The sequence below is a fragment of the Ovis canadensis genome, chromosome 24 (genome assembly GCF_042477335.2).
Source record: "Ovis canadensis isolate MfBH-ARS-UI-01 breed Bighorn chromosome 24, ARS-UI_OviCan_v2, whole genome shotgun sequence".
Taxonomy (NCBI): Eukaryota; Metazoa; Chordata; class Mammalia; order Artiodactyla; family Bovidae; genus Ovis; species Ovis canadensis.
The window spans coordinates 15449989-15475737 of NC_091268.1; the positions used below are offsets into that span (position 1 = coordinate 15449989).

General features: G+C 55.8%; 1 protein-coding gene and 1 non-coding gene across 11 annotated transcripts in view; both read right to left on the reverse strand.

Annotated features, from left to right (window-relative positions):
• NPRL3 (NPR3 like, GATOR1 complex subunit) overlaps positions 1–25749 on the reverse strand; it is a 32920-nt gene extending 7171 nt beyond the window's left edge. For 7 of the 10 annotated variants that reach the window (XR_011252722.1, XR_011252721.1, XR_011252719.1 and 4 more), the window contains exons 1-8: positions 25234–25724; positions 20147–20216; positions 14261–14390; positions 13110–13184; positions 8396–8549; positions 7390–7471; positions 1776–1913; positions 529–685 (exon numbers count right to left, since the gene is read on the reverse strand). Coding sequence is in view for 5 of the 10 variants with exons in the window: in XM_069570423.1 (XP_069426524.1) it covers positions 529–685; positions 1776–1913; positions 7390–7471; positions 8396–8549; positions 13110–13184; positions 14261–14390; positions 20147–20216; positions 25234–25351 (924 nt within the window). In the remaining 5 variants the exon portion in view is untranslated. Of the gene's footprint in view, positions 1–528; positions 686–1775; positions 1914–7389; positions 7472–8395; positions 8550–13109; positions 13185–14260; positions 14391–20146; positions 20217–25233 lie in introns of all 10 variants that reach the window. The other 3 variants (XM_069570422.1, XM_069570425.1, XM_069570426.1) reach the window with 3 other exon arrangements.
• Positions 16884–16955, reverse strand: TRNAE-UUC (transfer RNA glutamic acid (anticodon UUC)). Its single transcript has one exon. It is a non-coding gene; the product is annotated as a tRNA-Glu (tRNA).

The following is a 25749-nucleotide window of genomic DNA, read 5'->3' on the forward strand; positions in this document are numbered from 1 at the left end:
CGCTGCCCCCTGGTGGCCGCGTGCTGCCCCGCTCCGGGCCCAGGGTCCCCCTCCGGCTGTCCTGAGGCCCCCTGACCCCGCCTCCAACCTTTCCCTGTGCTTTTCCTCACCTTCAGCCCTGCCCACTGTTCCGCCAGATCTACGGCCATGAGGAGGGGCCGCCATCTGATCAGAAAGGGCAGCCCCCAAGCATGTGACTCGGCAGGAAGATGGCACCTCGTACAGAACACAGGCCGGCGTGCCATGGGGTGTGGCCGGCTCTACACGGCTCCCACAGGGGCTAAGTCTGCTCACCCAGCACCATGAAGGCCTCACTCCTCTCTGCCACAGCCCAACGGCCCCGCCACGATACAGACACTCAGGAAGAACTCGGGCCGGTCTGCCTCCAGATCCATCACTGTGCAGCGGCCCTCGGCTGGGCTACGGCCCTAGGGAGGCAGCTTGAGGTGCCTCCTACGACACGTCCAGCCCCACCCCACACTGCCCATCCTGCCCACTGAGGGTATCTCCCCAGGCCCCCAGAGGTACCTGCAGCAAGGCCAGGTCTGCATCCTGGGCCAGCTGCTGCAGGTTCTTCACGGCGGACGTGGTCTTGATCACGCGCACCAGGGCTGGGGAGCAGTCAAGCGGGAGCTCGCCCAGCAGGGACTTCTCATCGCTGAGCAGCAGCAGGGCGTGGTACGGGCTGCGGGGCAGAGACACGGTCAGCGGGACAAGCAGTTTCGGGCTCTCAGGGTGGGCACCTGGAGAGAAGAGGCCACGGGAGGAACTGGAAGACAGGGTTGTGCCCTGAGGCCTTTAAAAGCCTGCGAGGATCACTGCTGCAGCAGAAAGAACTGCGGGAGCCCTGATGACCCGGCTCCATCCCACCTCCGGGACTGCCCGCAAACATTGGCTGACCGACAAATGAGTCAACCCTTCCCAAGGAAACAGGCCCAAACAGGGCCTCCCTGGGGGCTCAGACGGTACAGAATCCACCTGCAACGCGGGAGGCCTGGGTTCGATCCCTGGGCTGGGAAGATCCCCTGGAGAAGGGCATGGCTACCCACTCCAGGATTCTTGCCTGCAGGATCCCATGGACAGGGGAGCCTGGCGGGTGGCAGTCCGTGGGGTCGCAGAGAGCACAACTGAGCAACTAAGCACAGCATACAACACACAGGAAAAGCAAAACCCCCACCTCAGACTATGAACAGCGCCACCCAGACACACACTGGAAGGAAGCCCAGGAGGACAGGCACGGACAGCGCGGGGGCCAGGCTGAGGGCGGAAGACGGTGCTCTGCTTCCTGTCATCGAACATCTGCTGTCCCGTGCCCAGATCCCTTTTTCCGGTCAAAAGACATTTAAGGAGACAGATAACTCGGTGGGGAAGGGGAAGGCAGGAGACTGGGCTCTGCGCTCTCCTTTCAGGAGGAAGTCTGAAATGGACAGAGCCCACAAGTTCCGGTTCAAGCAGAGACCCCGGGAGTAACACCATGAAGACACAGCCCTCTGAGGGCCAGGCCCCCTGCTGGCCATGAGGCACAGCCTGCAGCCCCACCGAGGCCCCAGGCTGGGGCTGCAGCACAAAGCCCTGCTCAGCCAGGCAGTGCCGAGAGGCTCTGGGGGTCAGCTGGGGGTGGTGGTCACTCCTGAACAAAACTGGACACAAAAACGTGTTTACAAAGAGCAGAGCCCTACCTGCCAGTTTCTGTGGCAGGAAGAGGACCCAAGTGCTTGGTACACCTCAGGCAGACACAGGAGAGAAGGGCCGGCGGGCGTGGGGCTGGCACTCACCGGATGGCCTTCAGGCTGCGCTCGATGGCCTCTGGCGGGATGAGGCTGCTGGCTGCATAGTGGATCTTGTGGGGCAGGCAGAAGCTCACCTCCAGCCAGCTGTTGACGTGGAGCCGCACCACCCCAGACGTGCACAAGCTGCAGACAGAGGGCCCTCAGCCTCGCACACTCAACCACACCTTGCACACCCGCCTGAGGGTGCCTCTCCCCGGCCCACAAGCACACTGCAGGGAGGCTTCCCAGACGAGGCTTCCCATCCTACCCCGTATCTCAGTAGGTTAAGAGAAGAAAATGATGTATTAGGAACACACACAAAAGTTGCCTTTCTGGCCAGTTTTGGAATCTGCAGTCCAACCAAAAGCAAGGGATCAGGGAAGCCTCTCTGATCTCTGCCCTGGAGGCTCAATGCACCCGGGCGTCCCGGGGCTTCCTCTGCACGATGGGCGGCAGGCAGGGCAGAGCCCATCACCAAAAGGGAGGGATGAGTGGGAGAGGAAGGGGGAGCAGCGGGAGAGGAAGGGGGAGCGGGAGGGAAGGGTGGCGATGCCCGGCCCCCGGACATCCGGAGGCTGCTGCCGATGGCGCTGCCCTGCAGGCGCTCCACAGCCAGCAGCCACGCCAGCCCCGCTCGGGCTTTTGGCACCCCTCATCTCCCCGACCCTGTTCAGGCCAAACACAGCGACTCTGACTCCGTGTCTCCCATCCCACCTCAGACCGCCTGTCAATCCTGCCCGCTCCGCGCAGGGACAAAGTGCACACCTGCCCCACTCTGGCCTCCACAATCCGCACTCCCTACGCAGACCCCCACGGGTCCCACCTCAACAGTCCCAGCCAAGACCCCGAAGTGCCAGAGCCCTGTGGGACCTGCCCACTCTTGCCAACCCTGTGTCCTCCCGTCAGAGGGTCCAGCGAGACAGGCCACCTGCCACTCTCCAAGCCACTCTCCTGTGGACTTGCCCTGGCCACACGCTCTCCCTCAGGGCTCCTCCCTGCCTACAGATCCCAACTCGAGGCCACCTTCTCAGTGGGGTGAGCCCAGGCCTGGCCCTGGGCCCGCGGGCGGCTCTGAGCCGCCATCTGTCCTGTGCACTGGACAGCAGCAGGCCCTCCTGTCAGTGCTGTTTCCTGACCAGAAACCACACGGTGCGGTGCTCACCGCACGGCCAGCAACAGGCAGGGACACTGAGAGCACTTCCCGCCTGGAGGGAGGAGGAGGCCCGAGGATGAGACCCTCTGGGCTGCCGTCTCTCAGGAACGAAGCTGAGGCCCTGACCTGGCCCGGGTGCCAGGCACAGAAGGAGAGACTGCCAGCGCAGAGAAGGGTGTGGGGCCTGTGCCCCCTGCGCGGCCCCCTTCCCGCCACGCTCCAGCCCGCACTGCTGGCGCTCAGGCCTCGGGGCTCTCAGGCACAGACTCAGGGATCTGGGTGCTAGAGGCGGCCCGCCGCCCCCGCCCTGCATCCACAGGCTGTTTTTACAGTCCCTCCCCACAGCCCTGTCCAAAGAGCTGTGCGGAATCCACAGGCAGCGGTTTCAAATGTAAAAATCAGTCCTTACTGTCTCCAGCAGGGAATGGGCCCCAGGGACAGGAACCACGGGAAGCACACGGAGCACAGCTGTGACCTCAGCTGCCCCCAGGACTCCTGCGGCCCCAGCGTCGCTCCCTCTCCTGTGCTCCCACCGGGGCACCTGGAGGGCCGGGCCCTCTCCCCGGGCTTCCCTGTCTCCAGCCGTCCCCCTGGAGGGATGAGAGAGGGTCTCAGGCCCCCAGCTGCAGGGGGCCACAAGCTGTGGCTTATATGTAGCTCACTTCACCCCTGCTCAGAAAGGCAGCGGACTCAGAGCCAAGGTCTTCCTGTCTCTGAACTCCCCTACAGGGCATGGCACAAGGCAGCTGCTGGAACGCCAGAGTCATAGTCAACGCCGAGATTCCTCTTTTCAAATGTAGCCAAGGGGGCTCCTCCAGGAGCCCAGCGATGCCATGTGCAAGCTGCTGAGCCAACAGGCCCAGGAGGAGGCCCCAAGCACTGGTTCAGGCTCTTGGTGCACAGTCTACAGCCTGCATTTGGGGGCTCCCACTCAGCCGTGCCAGGAAAGACACACGGAACTGTAAGCAAACTATGTGAACACAAGCCGGAGAAAGTGGTAAGAAAAGGGATGCAGGGAGGGGGCAGGGCTAGGTGTAGCCTGGGGCCTCACGGGGATCAGCAGAGGTGCCAAATCTGGTACCAGGCAGACAAGCCGTCAAGGCCTGTGCAGCACCATGGGGTCCCAATCGATGGGGTCGCGAAGAGCTGGGCAGGACTGAGTGACTGAGCGCCAGCAGAGTAGAGGCTGGGCCCGAAGAGGGTCCCGAGCAGCGCGCACTTGTACCCTCAGCGCAGCTAACGGTTTGGTGGGGACACTGAGGAAAACACTGTGCCCGTGTGAGGCTTATCCGGCCCCTCACACAGATAAGGCCACACCACACACTGGACTGCAGCTCTGAGACCCCGCCCCGCCTGCGACATGAGATAGATGCGCCCCCAGAGCCCGAGCCCCAAGGCGATCACACTGGCCTTTCAACAAGCTCTTATCTTTCACATCCCAGACGGCACAGGATGCAAGCTCATCCCCCACCTCACATCTCAGCATCCAAATTTCAGTCCCTAACCTAACGTCCTCCTGTGGGCTCACACCAGTCACCCTTCTCCCTGCCCCAGACCAGAGACCTCTGAAGCCAGCCCTGCACCCTCTGGTCCCAAACACAACACACAACACTGCAATGATCCAAGAGGACTAGGTGGGCTCCTAACAGCCAGCACTGCAATTTCCAACACAGGCGCACTTTGTGGAAAGGACTGAAACTCCCAGGATATTCGCGGGCGAGTCTGTGGGCCCGGCCCTGCTCTGGACAGGCAGCTATGAGCAAGGCAGAGTCCCCAGCACCACCACAGGCCAGGAACTGCTTGGCAAACACTTCTTCAAGCCCCACCACGGGATCCACATGCTGAACACAGATGGCCAGGGGACATCCCCAACCTCGGGGGATGCTGTTGCTGAAGTAACCAAGCTACAAGGGGAGACACAGGTGCTGGGCAAGCAGCGGTGGGCTCCACGGAGTCACACGGCAGCAGCAGCTCACAGATGCAGAGGTCCCAGCGCACAGGGCCTCCAAGCCACACCGCACACGGGACTGCAGTCAAAGCACTCAGTCCAGAACGCCCCTGTGCAAGGTCCCGGCCCAGCCGCGAACCTCAACCAGACCTCAGCTTCAGGCCTCTTGCTTCTGCTCTGAGAAAGCCCTTCCCAGGGCCTGCCGGCGAGCCTCCACCGAGAAAGGGCTGTGTGCTCCCTACACCTGCCTTCCTGCCCCTCGGTGCAGCCCGCCCTGCAGCAGCAGGGTGGGTCAGGCCAGACCCTCACAGCCTTCCCGCTGGTTCGGAGCTGCTGCTGTCAGCAGGCGGGGACAGGGGAGGGCACGGATGGCCTGGGATTCCCACAGGAGGAGCACTGGGCGGGACCCAGGGCACAAGAGCGGGGCCTGGAGACAAGGAGGGGGTCATCTGGGTTCAGGAAGGAGGCAAAGGGCTGAATGGGGGACCCGGGAGCTGCTCTTGCTGAGTGCTGACTCCTGTCCTTGGAACTGCTGCCACTAGAGGGCGCTGGGCTGCCCCAGCTCCGGGCTCAGCCACTCCAGCAGACGGGTCAGCATCTCAACACAACTCAAGCCTAAGAATTCACAGCTCATTGTCTGCTCAGAAACATACTGTCTGGCTCTGGACTGCTTTTTACTGTAAGCGCACAGTGGCCTGGATCTAGCATGCAGTTTCAAGGGACGCTGTTCTGATGTCCTCTGACACCCAGCGGTCACTGAAATAAAGACACGGTAACAGCAGCCACGCTGTGCATCCCTGAGGACAGCTCTCCCTCCCACCTAAAGGCACCTGTGCCCCCAGGAGGACACGGGGCCAGAGCAGAGCGTTCACAGAGGAGGGAGCAGGGGTGGGCCCAGGTGGGGAGGTGCACGCCTGCGCTCACAGCGGCTGACCTGAGACGCCATCCACCGTGGTCAGCAGAGCCCGAAAGCCCACAAGACTGCGGCAAGGTCAGGGGCTGCTGACAGGCGGGCAGACGCAGCCACAGAGGGCGGCACCTCCATGACACACACACCTGACTACTCAGCCGGCAGTTCCACTTAGGAATTTCTCTCAGGGATGCACGGGCACTCACACACAAAAAAAACACGTGTGGCTAAGCAGGATGTCCTTCAGCAGCAAAAGCCGGAGCCCATGAAGCCCCAGGGAGGCGGCAGGCAGCTGGGCAGCAGAGAAGTCAGTCCTTATTTACCAACAGGCAGATATCTAAGTTGCTCATGGAGGTACAGGGCAACCGCACAGGCAGTATGCTGCGGGCTCACCCTCCTGTGCTTCGCGCCCCCGAGGGGCACACAGCGTGCAGCCACCTGACACCGATGGGACCTGGCGAGGTCTAAGGGGAAAGAAGCCCAGTGCTCTGACTCTCAGACCTGACCGACAGGGGGCCTCTTCAAAGGCTTAAGCTGAATAACAAAAGGACAATTACCAAAACACCACAGTGATTATCACTGGGCATGGGATTACAGATGGTTTTACTTTCTTTATACTTTCCTATATCTATAATAAATACATATTGATGAAATCAGAAAAAACATTAATATTTAAAAAAAGGAGAGGGGAAATCTCTGGCAGCCCAGTGGTTAGGACTCCATGCTTCCACTGCAGGAGGCCAGGATTCAATCCCTGGTTGGGGAATTAAGCTACCACAAGCCCCACTGTGCAGCCAAAAAAAAAAGAGAGAGAGAGAATTCATGGGGAAAAAGAAAACTTACATGGAAAAAGGAAAGGATGTGGACAAACTACCATCTCCGAGGGGGCTCTGGCCACAGCTGTCAGGTCAAGCCCACCTCCAGCGGGGAACACGGTCTCCCAGATGGAGGAGGCCGGGGCAGGGAGGACGTGGGGCAGGGAAGCTGGCGGCAAGGGGAGGTGAGGGGGCAGTGCCCCTCACGCCCTCCGTCCAGCAACACGCCGGTCGCCTCAGCCCGAGAGGCCTCTGGTGAGCCCGCTGGCCAGGTGCAGAACAGGAGAAGCTGCCAGCCAGCGGCACTCACCCAGGACTGGGGTCCTGCAGACCCAGGGCCAGGGAGCAGTGGTCAAAGCCCCGTGGACACACTTTAGAAAGGAGAGGAGTGCCTTGCGTGTCCACACTAAGAGCTCGTGCTGAGCTGGGGTTCCCACCGTGTCTCCACTGCCTGCTGCCCACACACTCAGTGTCCCAAACCCCCAAGACTAGAGCTAGTGGGGGGAACAGGGCCAGCCCTAGACCCTGAGCCTCAGTCTCCTCTCGGGTGCGGCGGCCACAGTGACCTCGCCTGAAGAAGGCGGGCCTGCAACGCGGTAGGTGCTGTGCCCAGTTAGCGTCAGCCTGCGTTCTAGGCCCCACACACAGCTCTCTTCAGGTCCATTTTCTAGTCAGAGCAAAGTCTGGGGTGCCGTCCCAGCCAGGCGCCTTCCCGCCCTCCCTCCCATCTCAGGCAGAGCAGGGAAATGGCACCCGCCTTGTGGAGGCCCTGGACAGAAGGCCGCTCGTCTTACCTGTCATAAGCGTCCTTGAGGTCCCTGGCCAGCTTGCACTTGGGCAGGATATGGTGGAATGGGGACTGAGGCCCGTCATTTGCTGCAAGAGTTGTAACACAGGGGACTCAGAGCCTGCACAGCACAGAGCTCACACAGGCCAGATGGCAAGTTTAGGCTAAGAAGAACTTTAAGTGACCAAACATCAGGACGTTGCCCGCTGGTCTGCGCCACCGTCTTCGGGATTTCCCCTGACCGCTGGCCTCACCTGACTCTGCAGGTACAGGCTTCACGTAACATCTAACAAAAAATAGATGCGCTCACATTGAACTTTAAAAAGTTCTGGTGAAAAAGTCACAAACTCTTAAGAATGTTTTTAAAAGATAAAACTTCTGGATTGTTATTATTAATAGTACATAACTGGGGAAAATGAATGTATTACACGTTTTGACAACTGTCAGACATCAAACACCAATTTTTCCAAGTGGCACATTCACATGTACTTTTACTTATAGCTGAAATTAGCCCAAGGTCACTGGCAAACGTAGTCCTGGGTTTCTCTTCTGCTATGGAGGTGCTGGCCTGAGAAGACAGAGGTGCAAGGCCTGTGACAGAGGGGGCGTCTCTCAGCTCTGAAATGCTGACAGTGCACCAAGGCCTCGAGCGGGCCTATCAGCAGATACTACTTTTAATAACTGGTCAGCTGACCACTCAATTGGGCTCCCCTTCACTTCTGCTGAAAGCAAAGAAGAGGCCTCCTTCCAGCTTGACGCTGCCCTTCCGCATGCCCCCCATCCCAGGGAGACTGCCCAGCAGGACCAGGGTGGTACCTGACCTGCAGGAAGAGCCATCATGTGGGGTCTGGGGGAGGGGAACATTTTGGGCTGGGGAGCCACTCCCAGAGTATCAGTTTGGGACCTGGGGTCTCGCTGGGAGCTCTGAGGGTCTTGCTGCGTGCCCAGGGCATGCCCAGTCCAGCACAGAGCCCACCCGCCTCCGTGCCGGGAGAAGCCGCCGGCACGCTCACCGTCGGCCGTGGCGGACGCCTCGTCCTGCAGTGCCAGGATCAGCTTGGCCTCCCGCGTGAGGTACTGGCAGCGGCGCTCCTCGTGCTGCAGCACGGTGGCAATGCGGCGGGAGAGGGTGTGCAGGCAGCTGATCACCGACGGGTCCGCGTGGGCCTGCAGGGCACCCCGGGAGGACACGCAGCATCGCTCAGACCGCGAAAGAGCCCTCTCTGGGTGTCCCGTCCCGGGTCCCCTCGAGGGCCTCTCCCAGCAATGCTCCCTGGTGGGCATGGAGCTGCTGCCCACACGGAGGCACAGACGGCCCTGTGGGGTCCCCAGTGGGGAGGGACAGGCACGCAGGCACTTCTAACAAGTGAGAGAGGGTGCCGTACTCAGGGGCCCAGGCCAGCACGTCCAGGGACGCGGGGGATGTTCAGGAATGCACTCCGGGCCTCTAGGAACAGCCCAGTGACACAACGGAAGGCCCAGACCCCGCCACCACGTGCGGGGGGACCCAAGGTCACAGGCTTCCATCTGAGGAAGAACAAGGGCTCCTTCCTCCCCCATCAGCCCACGGGTCAAGTGCTCAGAGTAAGCCTACGGAGCAGAGCCCCGGTGGTGTCTACGGTCTCCAGGGAGCAGCTGGTGAGAGCTCAGTCGCACAAGCACACAGGCAACAACGGGGACACAGCGTGAGACACAAGCATGGGCCACGACTCAGCGGCGACCCCGTCCTCAGAGGGAGCACTCTTCCCGAGAGCTGGCTGGCAGCCCAGCAGGCCCCGCATGCCCCTCTGCACCCCTCTGCTAACCCTGGCACCTATCGGGGGCCCCAGCCAGGCCAGGCCTGCACACCCGCCCAGGCCAAGGGTGGGGCAGGCAGCTGTGAGGTCTGTGAAGATGCCCCCAGAGCCGATAACCGCCCGCGTGACTCAGCACCCCAGGAGCCGACAGGGAGGCTGAGTCATCCCGGGTGGAGGTGGGAGGAGGGGAGAGTGGCGGCCCCGATTAGAGCCACCGCTTGGCCTCCCCTCCTGTTTATCTGCAGGCACGGCCCTCGGCAAAGGTTCACAGCCAGGCTCCTGGGCCAAACCTTGACCTAGACAAAGTAAACACCTTCATCACCTGGAGCTGGAGACACTCTAGCTCCTAGCAGGTCCACACTCACAAGCAGAACTCACCCCTGGAAGCACGCCTGTGCGGCGAGGGGCTGAGGGCTAGACCCACACCGGGCCCCCTGCAGATCACAGCCCTCCCCACATCCAGGAGGGCCCCTCAAGGGCCCCCGGAAGGTCACGGGACAGAGGGTCTGGGTTAAGTGTGTACACAAGTGCCTCAAATCAAAATGTTCTGCCTTAGATTTTAGAAAAATCTGTGTAAAAATCCTCCTCCCAGCAGAGCAGAGGGAGGAGAGTGACCTGGGCACATGGTCACTCCCTGACCCCCAGCACACGTCTACTGGCTGGGACAGGACGGTGCCGCAAATCGGGTGCCCAGGGCCGCTCACTCACACTCCTGGGCGAGGCCCACATGGACGAGTGTGCCTAGGTGTCCCCACTGGCTGCAAGGCTTGGTCCGGCCCCAGGTGCCTGCAGAGCCCAGGCTATGTGGGGTACACCAAGAAGGGGACCACCGAGGATGCGCCGGCCCCGCTGGAGCTCTGAGAAACATGCCGTCCCTGCAGACACGCTGTGAAGCAGCATGCCGCGCAAGGCGTCGCCAGTGGGACTGTCTCACCCGTGAAACTCCCACCAAACAGTCAGGCCCTCAGAGCAGACGTCCAGTTTGCAGGAGACAAAGGGACTGTCTGCACAGAGATGGGTCTAAAGGAGGAGAGAGTGCTAGATGGAGAGGAGGGGAGCGTTAGAGGCCTGGGCACCCAACCCCCCACGCTTCTGTGGGCTGGTTTCTGGTTTTCACTCCAGTTTAGACAGGCCAACGGGAAAAAAATGCTGTGATGCCTGGGACACGTTGCCATGAACCAGACACTAGCTGCCACCTGCATAAGCTAGTTCTGTCAGGCATGGTGTGCAACAGCTGTCCCCCCTCAGAGACGGTTCCTGAAGTATGCAGGAGTGAGCAGACAGGCGCTCTGAGACCTGTCGTCCTCAGCCAGGCCACGGGGTCGGGCAGAGGAGCCAGGGGCAGCGGCAGCAGCCGTGGGACCTGAGACAGGGGCACAAGGGTCATTGGTCTACTGTCTCGAGCCCAGGGCGTGCTGAAAACTTCAAAGCAAAAAGAGTGGACGTTTTTATATGACTTCAGAAAAGAGGAAATAAAACCCGTCCACTCTTTACCTTGCATTCAATTCCTCCCATTGCTCACATCACTGCCTCTGTGCTCTGAAGTCCTACGCTGCCGTTTCCTGCGGCTTTAACCTGGGAGGGACCCACCCGCTCACTCCAGCATCTGGCCTCACCCCCGTTCTCACCTGCGGTGGCCACAAAACACGCTAGTGTATAAACTACCACCCTGTCTAATTGTTCTCCGGCCACTGGACAGCAGGATTATCTCCAGCTTGCTTATTATAAAAATCCGCATACACTTTAAAATCTGCCTTTTTCCCTGACTGCCGCGCCCAGGGGAGTCACACACTTGGCTATCACACGCCGCTGCTCCCAGAGATGAGGGCCTGCCTGCAACATCCAGGGCGGGGCCGCGGTGGCTCCTCACACCCCCGCCCCTCAGGGGCTATCAGAGTTGACGGGTGGACAGCACTGGTCACGGTTTCGGCCTGTCTTCCAACAGCACTGAGTTCTTTCTGTGATGTCTGTAGTACATAATGACATAAACAATAAAAAGACACTGAACGCACACACGCCACCCAAGTGCACGAAGCAGAAAGCAACGCTTCCCCTCTGGGCACCTCCAGCCCCACAGTCACCAGCAGAGACCACTGTGTCTAACTGGCAGCTCTCCACTGATCAGCAAGGGGGCAGTTTTGAGAAGACTGCTCCCTTCAGAATGAAGAAAGCTTTTCTCCAGCATTATTTTGATTCTAAACTCTTCAGTGAGATCAAAAAAGCCTTGTGAGACTCAGAAGGCAGCTGAGGTGGCAGGCCCACTCCTGCTGGAATCACTCCCGCCACCACGCAGGGAACAGAGCACACTGCCTGCTCCTTGTCACCAAGGCACAATCATTCTCTCTCTGACACTTCTGTACGAAAGCCACCTGCAGCGCACGTGTGCGACCAGAAAGAACGACTGGACTCTCCAGTGAAATCCGCTGGTGGAGGAGTGCCACATTTAACTGAGCACACGTCTCCTAGATTTCAAAGTTCCTTCGCAACACCAGCCAGTCCCTACCCACGAGTGCTTCTCATGCTTACTGAGATCCCTTGTATTCTGACAGCTTCATGCCGTGCTCAGTTGTGTCCAACTCTTTGTGACCCCATGGACCGCAGCCCACCAGGCTCCTCTGCCTATAGGATTCTCCCGGCAAGAATACCGGAGTAGGTTGCCATTTCCTCCTCTAGGGGATCTTTCTGAACCAGGGATCGAACCTGCATCTCTTGCACTGGCAGGCGGTTCTTTACCACTAAGCCACCTGGAAAGCCCTTTGACAGCTTGACCAAGAAGAAATTTCCTCTAACTAGTGAAAACAAAACTTCAGACAGTGCTAGGAACTGCCTTAAGAAGTAATTAGGCTTAATTATAAAACAACCCAACATAACAAATGTTGCTGAGAATGTAGAGAAATTGGAACTCTCCTACATGGCTGGTGGGGTGTAAAATGGTGCAGCTGCTGTGGAAGCCAGTCTGGCAGCTTCTCAAAAGGTTAAACACTGTCACCACAGGACCCAGCAAGTCCATTTCTAGTATGCGCCCAAGGGAAATGAAAACATGTGTTCACACAAAACTTGTACATAAATGTCCTTAACGGCATTTTTCTTACAGCCAAATGGTGGAAACAACCCAAAAGTTCACCAGTAGATAAAGTATGATCTCCATTCAGTGGCATATGATTGAGCCATAGAAAGGGATACACATTACAACATGCATGATTCAATTAAAAGATTATTTAAAAAACCCTCAAGGGCCTACTGTAGAGCACAGGGAACTATATTCCATATCTTATAATAATCTGTAATGGAAAAAACCTGAAAAATATACAGATTGGCAATCACTTTGCTGCACACCTGAAAGTTATATATCAACCACACTTTAATTTAAAAAAAAAAGATTATGAAAAAGTGGATGAATGTCAAAGCCATTACACTAAGTGGCAGAAGTTAGACATCAGAGTTCACAGACTGCAGGATCCCTTTCACATGAAGGATACAGAGCAGGTAAACCCACAGACAGAGAAAGCAGACTGGTGGTTCCCAGGGCTGGGAGAGGAGAGAGCATTGGGAATAACTGCTGTCCTTCTGGGACAATGAAAATAGGGAGGCAGTAGCGGTTACACAACACTGTTGCCAGAAGCCACCAAAACGTCCTGTGAAACGGTTACGACGATATGCTTTATGTACATTTTACTTTAAAAAGAGAGGAAGGATGAAGTTAGACTCTTCTAGCTCCCAGGAGGGGCCAGTGCTGTGCCCAGAGTGGGCTGAGCTGAGTGAAGGACGCAGTAACCGGAAATGAGTCACTGCCCCTCCAACCCCTCCCTGAGCCCCTCTCCCAACCCCTCCTCCTCAGCACCTCCTTCTCCCCCCACCCCTCCCCTGTGACCCCCACCCTTCCCCCAACGCCCCCTCCTCCCTGATCTGCTCTTCAGTCATTTAGACTCACCCTCAGTGCAAACACCACATTGAAAAGAATCATGGTGGGAGCCTCCCTCTTCGGGGACGGGTCAGTTTTGGAGACCTGCGAAAGGGGCACAGTTCTATGCGTGAGAGCCACCACCTGCCAGGACAAGCACCTGGAGCGATCCCACCGCAGGCAGGATGACGCTCCAGAGTGCTTGGAACCAGAGAACCAAGCCCGAGGCCTCTGAGAGGCACCTAGAGTCTGCACAGGCAAATGCACACTGCACGGACAGACGGTCACGGTGGAGAAAGGAGCAGAAAATTGCTGTGACCCAAACAGACAAGACTGTCCCGTCACCTCGAGTGAGCTGGCTGCCCGGAGGAGACGGCATGGGCCACTGGGGCACCAGCCTGCCCGGGGCCCAAGCACCAGCTGCCAACAAGCGTCGCCAGCAGGGGCAAAGGGATCCCCGGGCCACCCATCAGGCCAGTCTCCAGCCCTGTGCCTCCAGTTCTGCGGGCAGGGTGGCGAGGGGCTGCCAAAGGCCCCCACCCCACCCACAGGCCACCAGTGGGGTGGAGCCAGTGTGGGCAGGGCGGGTTCCCCAGGGACTCTGTCCCCACCGTGTCCCCTGCCCTGGCAGCTCCTGCTGTCTCGGAAGCTCTCCTCCAGACGAGAACACCTGAGGACCCCACCCCAGGCCCTCACAGGATTTCTGGATCATGTGTGCGTCACATCAAAACGCTTCAGAATCCCAGGGACACTGGTGTCACTCCTGCCTCCATGCAGAGGGCTGACTGGCAGCTCCAGTGCGCAGATCCCCTTGGCTAACAGTGCATCCAGTCTCCACGGAGAACACACAGAGCGGGCTCAGCACGACAGTGAGAGCTGAACTGATAATCCTGTTGGCTAGGACGCCACTGAATGAGCAAGAAGACATGCTTGCTTTATATAGAGCCCAAGGGTCTGACGCACTGCTGACCTCCCTCTCTTGGCATCCCCCCAAAACAGACACGGTGTACACAAAGGGCAAGGCCACGGTCCAGAGAGACTCCAGATGCAAACAGCAAAAGCTCCGGGCAGGGACTCAGGGCCTACGAGGAGGTGCAGGTGGGCAAGCACCTGACGGCTCGGCCCTCCACAGCCCCAAAGGCCACGGAGCCAGGGGCCCGCGCCTGCCCGGGCGCCCGTACCTGGCCCAGCGTGTGCTGCAGCAGCGTCGGGTGCCCAACAAACCGCACGTTGTCAATCTTCAGTTCAAACTTCTGGCCACACATTTCAGACTTGGTTGCCAAAATTGTTGCCAGAATGACATCTGAAAACCTTAAAATTTAAAAAGACAGTGGAGTGAGAAGAGTTAACTGAGAGCCACAGCAGCAGGCCCACTGCCCTGGGTGGGGGCAGCGCCGCCGACCGGGACCGGGAAGCTTCCACCCCACGCTTCGGAAGCAACCCCCAGGGTCAGGGCAGAGCTACAAGGTGAAGGCGCGAGCGGTCCCGCAGGGCATGTGCTGCCACCCTGGACCCGCCCAGGCAGGAAGAGAGAGGCGTCTGCCCTCAGGAAGGCTGCAGGCACTGGCAAGGCCCTGAGGAACCTTGTTAAGGCTCGGAGGCTGGGGGCGGGGGCTCCCTTAACAGGCCCAGGGGTGCGGAGCGCCCCCCAAGCCCACAGACGCCGGCCCCTTGGTGCTGACTGAGGCCCAAGGGGATGCACATATTAGAGCCTGTGAACCGCTCTCATCCCAGGGAAGTTCCCGGGCCTCCCACACCCTGAACATGTCACCCCCCAGCTTTCATTCAGGAAAACATCTCAGACACACGAAATGCGCAGATCCACTGACTGTGAAGATGGAGGGAGAGAGAGATGGAGGCCACAGAGGAAGAAGGGCTGGTGAGCTGGCTGTGGGCCCGGCAGCACAGCCCCTTCCCTCCTGCCTGGGGCGTCGGGGCGGGGGCGCCACCACAGGGAGGAGAGTGCAGCGCAGCCTCGTCCCCAAGCCCCGGCCTGGGGCCTCCACTCTGCAGACACAGACGCCCCGTGTCGAACGTGGAGCCAGAGGGCAGCGAGTCCTGTGCTTATCCCCACACCGGGGAAAAGCCTCTCCAGCAGCCAGGTGGGAGGACAGGCTGTGCGGGGAGGGCTCCACAGGGGCCACTGAGGACACGGGCTTCCCGAGCAGCGGCGCTGGCAGCAGCACCCCGGGACTCTCCCAGGGGCCACGCTCTAGGCGGCACCTGCCCCGAGAGCCCTGGCCCCTGGAGGAGGGAGGGCCGCACACCGTGCACGCTGCTGTTCCACCCGGCCACAAAGCAACCAGACACCACGGGACTCAAGGGTCCAGGAAGGGGCCCCGCAGTAGCCTGTGCACGCCCAACACCGGACGAGCATAAAGGGGACCAGCAGCCACGGGAGTCCCTCGGAAACCGCTGAGGCCCAGGGCGGGGTCACACTGGCGTCCAGTCTTCCTCCAGGACTGAGGTGGCCCTCTAGCCATGCTCAGTTGCCTGAGGTCCCCAAACGAACCAGACACAGAGGGTCTGTCAGCGAGAGCTGCCGTGCCTCTAGCAGTCAGGGCTGCGGTCGGCCCTTCCCACACGGACACCATCAGAGACGTTCTGGAAACACGGGGCCTGCAGCCTGGCCTCGGCTCCCACTGTGGGGCCTCGTTCCCGGGAACATGGCCCTCTGGTGAGTTAACCAGACACAGGAGACTCTGGGCCTTTCTTCAAAACCTCTCGATGGCTCGCTCTGCCCGGGAAGCCGTGCCGGGGCCTGGAGACCAGAGAGGACACAGTGTGGTGGAGCCTCCCTGACACTGCTGCCCCAGCAGCTGGCCCAGCGCCAGCGCCTCCTGCCCTATCTCAGCAAACCCCCCGCCACTCTGCCACCCCGTGACTCAGGGCACCACGAGGACAGATAGGAGAACACCACCCACCGCCCAGAGACTTCACTTTTTACTGTGATATGAAAAATCTCCTCCAAAACCTCTGCTCTGCCACGAAGAGCCACAGACAGGCCTGAGCCCTGGCCTCAGCCTCCCGTCCAGGAACCTGAGTCCACCGGGCCATGGGACGGACCCTGAGACTCAGAGGCAAGCAGCGGTGGTCTCATATCTATAAGCCTCAAAACCCCAAGGCCCCCTGAAAAGCATTCTCCCCACCTGGGCCCAGAGAGCAAAGGTCTGCAGAGGGGACCAACCGCAGTCAGGTGCTGCTTCAAGTAAAAGCCAGCCCCAACCCCCAGCAGGCACTTGGGGAGACCCCTCTGCTGTCTGGCTGCTCTGCTTGTGTGGGCAAGTATGGCCCACACAGAAATCCACTCACCAGAGCTTAACACTACAGGTTTATAATGAGAAAAACACCAGAGTGGCTTTATACAGGAGAAGGCAATGGCACCCCACTCCAGTACTTTTGCCTGGAAAATCCCATGGGCGGAGGAGCCTGGTAGGCTGCAGTCCATGGGGTCCCTAAGACTCGGACATGACTGAGCGACTTCACTTTCACGTTTCACTTTCATGCATTGGAGAAGGAAATGGCACCCCACTCCAGTGTTCTTGCCTGGAGAATCCCAGTGACGGGGGAGCCTGGTGGGCTGCCGTCTATGGGGTCGCACCAGGTCAGACACAACTGAAGCGACTTAGCAGCAGCAGCAGCAGGCTTTATACAGCATCTGCCCAGGTAACATGCACAAAGACAGCTATGTCATGAGATGTGGGGTCAGGCGGTGACACTCATAAATAGCAAATTGAAACAAAAAGTGTCAATATTTGTTTGGTTTGTTTTTCAGGCCAGGACATGCGGCCTGCAGGATCTTAATTCCCCAACCAAGGATTGAACCTGGGCACCAGCGATGAAAGCACCAAGTCCTTACCACTGGACCATCAGGGAATTCTCTCAATATTTGTTTGATGTTTCCAAAATTTACAAAAATCCTTTTCCCTTGTTTTGATGATGAGAGGCGTAGTAAATAATGATATATTTTAATACACTAAAATAATTGTTATAAAAACTAACATTTCTGCAATAACTTAGAGATTAAAACAGAAAACACATCTAGAAAGATGAACCAGTGCAGCTGGAAGTCAAACCAAGACCGTCCACTCTGAGACACCTGGGAACAGGGTGCGCTCTCCGGCCAGTCCAAAAACAGATAGCGGGACAGCTTGGAAGGGCGTCCAACTCTGCCCTCCTCGTTCTTGGGGCACCCAGGTGCACTGTGTACCTCCAAACCCGGGGGGTGCCCTGTCAGGGGCAGGGGCCCCCTGCACTCCTGCCTCTTAGAGAAGTGTCATACAAAGCCCACAGGGACATTTTAGTGTGTGATGGCCACAGGGCAGCATCCAAGCCCGAGTGCCACAGGGGACACTCAGCCCTTGCGACAGACCTCACAGACCCCTCTGAGAGATGGAGGGGTGATGACCAAGGGTCTCTCTTGGGAGGGGCAGGTGGGGGAGATAAGAAACCCTACTTGCCGAACACCCTCCCAGGGGCACAGCCTCTGCCAACGCTGTCTGGGTGCTCAGGTTCAGAGCACTAGACAAGTCCAGGCGCAGAAAGGGCAGGGGCTGCAGGAAGCCTGGCCACTCGTGAGGCAGTGAGTCTGTGCACCCAGCAGTCTGCCCCCGGCACCAAGGGAAACCAGGAGTCCAGAATAAGCAAGGAGAAGGCAGCGGGAACTGAGACAGAGGAGGGTGGCGAAGCCTCGGCCACCTTGCGGCCAGTCACCCGCCGGCTGGAGGACTCGCTCACTGCGATGGGACCAGGGCCATCCAGACCACAGTGGTTCTGAAACTCACCAAGAGCTACAAGATCACGATTAACACAGCGCTAAGGTCTGGCAGAAGGACCCCCACTTACACCAACCACTGAGGTCAGGACTACACCACCTGCCACCCAGGAAAGATCAGAAGAACAGACTCTCCCGACATGGAAGACTTCCCACACAGTCCTCCCAGGAACGCTCAAATCCTCATGAGTGAACTCAGGCTGGGCAAGGAGGGTGAGTTCCCAGGAGCAAGAACGAGGCCGAGGGCCCGATCAGAGCGCAGCAGCGCATGCCCGCGCTAAATGTCTGCGCGGGGCTCAGTCTTTCTGCCCAAACATGTCAAGGAGCTCAGACAAGGCCCCACAGGCGAAAGGCTAGGGGAACCGCACAACGCCACCAAGTATCTCAGCCTCAATTCCTAAGACCCTGTGGCCGCTACACAGCTGACCTCCCTCTAACAGGAAGACAGAATCTTTTATAAACTTGACCTTCAGGCCTTAAGAGAAAACAGACAACATCCATCTTCTTCTCTCCCTACTTGTCATCACAGGTGGCCACTGAGAACCTGAAATGTGGCCAATGTAACTGAGGAACTCAGTTTCTACTTTTATTTGATTTTAGTCCATCTCAACTTAAATGGCTAGCCAGTCAGGACAACCCTGGGTAGCACAGCTCTGCACCCACACTCCTGTGGGGCCAGCCACCACCACACTCAGAGGGGACCGTCAGGCCCGTTAACACAGCTTCAATCTGGCAAACCAACAAGCAGGAACACGCTGCTGGTTCCAGAAGAAAAGACCCCTCTGAGAATGACAACCAAGGAGAACAGGGAGTGAGCGTGAGGCGCATCACTGCATTGCTCTGGGGAGACACCTGAGCTGGGTGGGGGCCCCTGGGTGCCAGGGGCAGAGCAGGAGCTTGGCGGGTCGTAAGACAAAATACAGCCGGGCCCTGGGGCATTAACTTGCACCGCTGATGGTGTGGGGGCGTGGAGTGCGGTCAGCAGGTGCTGCTGCTGCTACTGCTAACAATGTGCTGAAATCACCAGCAAAGGCATTCTTACGTTCAATGAGCATCTGCAGAGACCAGCTCTCCCTAGGGAGCAAGCCTGTCTGGCACCCTGACTGACCCACAGTGCCTTACTCCTGTCCCCTGGTCTCCTGTCTTCATTATGCTAAATGCAGAATGCATTCCCCAGGAAACATCCTCACAGCCATTTTACTCTAAGCCTCTGAAAGTCGCTGCAGCCAATAGGTCTTGCCGGCCCTTCTCCCAGACTGTTCCAAGAGCTCTTTCTGAGTCTTCAGTGGCCTGAGCCTCGCATTCGCAGAGCTTGGAGGAAGGCAGGCAGGTGGCCAGGCCTGCTCGGGCCCACCTGTGACACAGGACAGGGCCAAGACGCACTCAGTGGCTGCGCACTGCAATATGCCTTTCTATGCGCCTCACAGACAAGAGTGTTCCCAGGCGCCACTTTACAGGACAAGACATCCACAGGCCTCGATGTCAAGCAGAATCACCCACACGATGCCCAGCAGCCCCCACATCCCCGCCTCCCCCTCCTGCTTCAGAGCCAGTCGGTGGTCATGCCAGAGGCCCCGACATGCTCATAGAAAAGAAGAGAAAGCACACGAGGCGAAGGCAGGTGCCACGTCAGAGAACCGAGGGAGACGGCGCGAACGCCTCACACGGCCAGGGCACGGGCTGGGCCCGCAGGTGCCCTCCCACGGACCTCATCTCACGCAGGACTGGCAGGCCACAGTCTTGTCTCCTTCACCTGGGGCTGTGCCACTATTTCTCAAGCTTTAAAGTGAGTGTGAGAAGGCAGAAGTGGCCATTTCTCAAGGCTGCCACCCTGAGAGCACTTCCCAGAGAGAAGGGGGGAGCGCGCCCAGAAGGAACGGGACCTGCTTTCCTTGGGCCCTACGCCCAGGTCACAGCAGCACTGGCTCTCGGCCTGCCGCACCACCCGGATGCTGCGCTGCGTCCAAGCACCCACATTCAACCTCTGGACACGAGCCTGAGGACGAGGGTCCAAGGACAGCACCAGGGTCCCCTCCTCCGTGCTCCTCTCACAGGAGATAAACATCCTGTAGGGACATGGCCCCATCTAGTCTCCAGCCTGTCCCACCAACCACACAGCCCAAAGCAGGATCATGGAACCAAATCACAAAGAAAGCCAGAGACGGGCACCACAATCCCGTGTCAGTCTGCCTGAAACACCCACCAAGTGGAGAAGAGGAACGGGCTCCTGAGGGGAGAAAATGTCTGGGTCGACAGGGGGCCGGTGCCCACGGAGCGGCTGCAGAGCCCATACCTGGGGTCCCCATCCTGCTCTTCAGCATGCTCTCCGGCGCTGTTGACAGCGTATCTGCTACGAGGCTTACCTGAGTGAAGGCAAAAGGGGAGAAAAGCTAAGAAAACAGGACCCATCCACATATGGGAAGGTTGTGGAACCATTAAAATTGATGGTTTCTGCTCTAGGATTAGAAGAATTAATACTGTTAAAATGGCCATACTACCCAAAGCAATCTATACAGATTAATGCAGTCCCTATCAAATTACCCATGACATTTTTCACAGAACTAGAACAATCCTAAAATTTATACGGAATCACAAGAGACTCAGAGTTGCCAACCAATCCTGAGAAGAAAGAACAGAGCTGGAAGAAGAATCCTCCCAGACTTCAGAAAGCACTAGAAAGCTACAGTAATCAGAACAGTGTGGTACTGGCAGAGAAACAGCCGCCTGGACCCCTGGAGCAGAGCAGAGCCCAGAGACAAACCCACACACCTACGGCCAACTGAGGCTCAACAAATAAGGCACGAACATACGATGCAGGCGGGCTCCTCAGCAAGTGACCTTGCAAAAGCGGGACAGCCACGTGTAAATGAATTAGAACACTTCCTCACACCATACATGAAAGCAAACCCAGAACGGGCTGAAGGAATTAAATATAAGACACAACACCATAAAACTCCCAGAAGATAGGGAAAGCCTTCTGACATAAACTGTAGCAATATCTTCTTAGGTCGGGCTCCCCAAAGAAATAAAAGTAAAAATAAATGGAACCTAATCAAACTCTTAAGCTTTCGCATAGCAAAGGAAACCACAGACAAAATGAAAAGACAACCTACAAACTGGGAGAAAATATTTAGCTCATACAACTCAATATCCAAAAAAAAGCAGTAACACAATCAAAAATGGGCAGAAGACCTAAACAGACATTTCTCCAAAGAAGACATACAGATGACCAACAGGCACATGAAAAGATGTTCAACATCTCTAATTATTAGACTGGTGGTTCAGTCACTAAGTTGTGTCCGACTCTTGCAAACCCACGGACGGTAGCCCGCCAGGCTCCTCTGTTCATGGGATTTCCCAGGCAAGATTAGTGGAGTGGATTGCCATTTCCTTCTCCAGGGGATCTCCCCAGCCCGGGGATCGAACCCGGGTCTCCTACATTACAGGCAGATTCTTTACCAACTGAGCCATCAGGGAAGCCCCTTTCTCTAATTATTAGAGAAATCCAAATCAAAACTACAACTACACCAGTCATCCAAAAGTCTACAAAGAATAACTGTTAGAGAGGGTGCAGAGAAAAGAGCATCTTCCTACATTGTTGGTAGGAATATAAACTGGTGCGGTCACTATGGAGAACAGCATGGAGGTTCCTTAAAAAGTTAAACACAGAGTTGCCATTTGATTCAGCAATCCCACTCCTGGGCATATACCCAGAAAAGACAAAACCTCGAATTCAAAAAGATAAATGCACTGCAGTGTTCACAGCAGCATTATTTACAATAGCCAGGAAACAGAAGCAACCTAAGTGCCCATCAACTGATGAATGGATAGAGAGAGCATGGTACATACATACAAGGGAATTTTGTTGTTCTTGTTCAGTCACTAAGTCAAGTCTGACTCTGTGACCCCATGGACCACAGCATACCAGGATCCACGGGGTTCTCCAGGCAAGAATACTGGAGTGAGTTGCCATTTTCTTTTCCAGGGGATCTTCCTGGACCAGGAATCAAACCCACGTCTCCTACATTGGCAGGAAGATTCTTTACCACTGAGCCACCAGGAAGCCCTACAATGGAATGCCATTTTGCAGCAACATGAATGGACCTAGAGATTATCACACTAAGTAAGTCAGAGAGAGAAAAATATTATATGATTATCACTTATATGTAGAATCTACTAAATAATACAAATAAATTTATTTACAAAACAGAAACAAATTCATGGACACAGAAAACAAATATATTAAGACAAAAACCCCAAAAAACAAAAACAGATAGCATATATTAACACATAACGTGGAAACAACAAAAATGGTACAGATGAACCTATCTGCAGGGCAAGAACAGAGACACAGATGTAGAGAACAGACATGTGGTCATAGTGGGGAAAGGGGAGGGTGAGACAAATTGGGAGAGTTCACTTCAGTTGCTCAGTCATGTCTGACTCTTTGCAAACCCATGAACCACAGCACGCCAGGCCTCCCTGTCCATCACCAACTCCCAGAGTCCACTCAAACCCATGTCCATTGAGTCGGTGATACCATTCAACCATCTCATCCTCCGTCGTCCCCTTCTCTTCCTGCCCTCAATCTTCCCCAGCATCAGGGTCTTTTCAAATGAGTCACCTCTTCGCATCAGGTGGCCAAGGTATTAGAGTTTCAGCTTCAACATCAGTCCTTCCAATGAACACCCAGGACTGATCTCCTTTAGAATGGACTGCTTGGATTTCCTTGCAGTCCAAGGCACTCTCAAGAGTCTTCTCCAACACCACAGTTCAAAAGCATCAATTCTTTGGCGCTCAGCTTTCTTTATAGTCCAACTCGCATATCCATACATGACCACTGGAAAAACCATAGCCTCGATTAGACGGACCTTTGTTGGCAAAGTAATGTCTCTGCTTTTTAATATGCTATCTAGGTTGGTCATAACTTTCCTTCCAAGGAGTAAGCATCTTTTAATTTCATGGCTGCAATCACCATCTGCAGTCATTTTGGAGCCCAAAAAATAAAGTCAGCCACTGTTTCCACTGTTTCCCCATCTATTTGCCATGAAGTGATGGGACCGGATGCCATGATCTTCGTTTTCTGAATGTTGAGCTTTAAGTCAACTTTTTCACTCTCCTCTTTTACTTTCATCAAGAGGCTCTTTAGTTCTTCTTTACTTTCTGCCATAAGGGTGATATCATCTGCATATCTGAGGTGATTGATATTTCTCCCGGCAATCTTGATTCCAGCTTGTGCTTCTTCCAGCCCAGCGTTTCTCATGATGTACTTTGCATAAAAGTTAAATAAGCAGGGTGACAATATACAGCCTTGATATACTCCTTTTCCTATTTGGAACCAGTCTGTTGTTCCATGTCCAGTTCTAACTGTTGCTTCCTGACCTGCATACAGGTTTCTCAAGAGGCAGGTCAGGTGGTCTGGTATGCCCATCTCTCTCAGAATTTTCCACAGTTTATTGTGATCCACACACTCACAGGCTTTGGCACAGTCAATAAAGCAGAAATAGATGTTTTTCTGGAACTCTTGCTTTTTTGATGATCAAGCGGATGTTGGCAATTTGATCTCTGGTTCCTCTGCCTTTTCTCAAATTGGGAGAGTAGGATTGACAAATATATACTGCTAGCTAGCTAGTGGGAAGCTGCTATACAGCATAAGGAGCTCAGCTCAGTGCTCTGTGGTGGCCTAGATGGGGGAGAGGGCTGGTAGAGAGGTGGAGGTCCAAGAAAGAGGGGATATTATCTACACGTAAAGCTGATCCACTTTGTTTTGCTGAAGAAACTAACACAACATTATAAAGCAATTATACAGAATATCTTTTAAAAAAACAATAAATGTCCCACAGGAAAACACAGACACTCCTTTTGTTAATAATCTTGGAGAGCAGAAGGCCTTTCTATGCAGAACAAAACTCAGAAACCACAAATAAGACTGAACACTTGACTCCATAAAAATCAAAATTCAAAAGGCAAACTGGCTAAGTATGTACAGCTTTGTCACAAAGGCCTATTTTTTCCTAAACATATTAAAACCAACAACAACAAAAAAATAAGCAATCCAAAAGGAAATTAAGCAAAGGTTATGAGTAGGTTCTTAACTAAAAAGGAAATCCAAATGACTCTAAAAACAAGAAAACATGCTCACTCAGTCAGAAGGCAAAAGCCCATTAAGCCTACTATCGGATAAAAGTTTTCACCTATCTCATGAACAAGCATAGAAAAATCTGATCTATTAAAAATACATGGCTCAGCACAACCATGTAAAGCAATTTTCCTCCCAATACATAAATTTTAATATAAGAAACTCACTATTAACCCTTGGATCCAAACATTTCATTTCTAGGAATTGATCATATATTCTGCAGAATAAAAAAACATACATAAAAGACATTCACACTGCCAGCAAAAGACTGGAAACAACTTAAATGCCCATCCACAGAGGACTGGATGAATAAACCATGGTAAGTTCTTCCTACGATTCTGACCATAGTTTTGAATCTCTGTCAAAGATGTAGAGTGAAAATGAAAACAGGGCAGAAGAGTGTGAACAGTGTGCACACTTGTGCTTAGAAAATAATGTACGTATATGGTTGCATTTACACGTTAGATTCTAGAAAGATGCACAGGAAAATGGTAACAGCATCCGACCCTACAAGGGATGTGGGTGGCTGGGGGTCAATGAGAGGAAAGAACAATCTTTTCATAATCTAAACCCCTCTGGGCCTTTAACACTTTTTCCATGTTAACAAATTTAAAAATAATTTCTTAAAATTAGATTAATTATAAATTGAACATCCACAATAGCGAAAAACCGCAAGTAACCTAAATGTCCATCCGCAGGGAAAGAGTATCTTCCTATCAGGCAGCTGTGCGCTGCACCAAGAGGGAGGTGATCTGTCTGCTAGGCAGGAAAAGGCTTCAAGACAGACGGTTCAATGGAAAAAAAACAGCGACTGAGAACATCCTATGTGTGGGAGGGGGAAGAAACCCAAAGTAATAAACTCTTTTTCTGTGGATATATAGTTGGTGTCTATGTTCAAAAGGAACGCTGTTCAAAATGGTAAGTGGTTAACGGGGGAGGAGCAGCAGAACTGAGGGGAAGTGGCCAAAGAAAACTCCGATGTCCCTGCATTTCGTAACTTCATCCTAGCTGAATACATTCACATTGTGCCTTTATCCCAGGTAAAAGGCTAGAGAAACCGATGAAACGTTAGCAACAGTGATTTGACATGTTTAAACTATGAGGGATTTTTTTCCTGCTCGTTTTTACTTTTCTATACTTCCCCAGCACTCTGTGATGAGAAGGCACCGCCAGTACCGACACAACACGGTAACCCGCTTCCCCGCTCACAGCGAGGGAGGCGGCGCCCGGCGCCCACTTACTCGTCTGGGACGCCGAATGCTCCTGGCTCCTCTGGAAAGGGTACCTGAAGAGCAGCTTATTGCCCCGGCTCCCCGAGCTCACCAGAATCACGCTGATGGGGCTGGTGTTGTCCCCCATCCTGCCGGGAGCCCGGGGAGGGGTCGGCGCGGGGCCTGGGTGGGGGCCCCCGAGGACGTCGGGCGGGGGAGGGGCCGAGACCGGGGACCCGGCGCCCGCAAGACCGGCCGGGACCGGGCGGAGGCAGCTCTGAGGCGGACGGGTCGGGGGCGAGGGGCGGATGGGGCTCTGAGGAGGAGCGGCCCGGGGGGGAGCTGAGGGCCCGGGACCCAGCGCCCTGGGGAGGACCAGCTGGAGGCGGGGGGATCGAGCGGAGCCAGACCCACCGAGCCCGCGGGCCCGTCCCGCACCCCACACTGGCGAGAGGCTCGCGAGACTTCGCGACAGGCTCGCGAGACTTCGCGACCGTATGAGGCAAACTTTCGGAAGCACCCTGTACGGAGATCGGCGACCTCTGC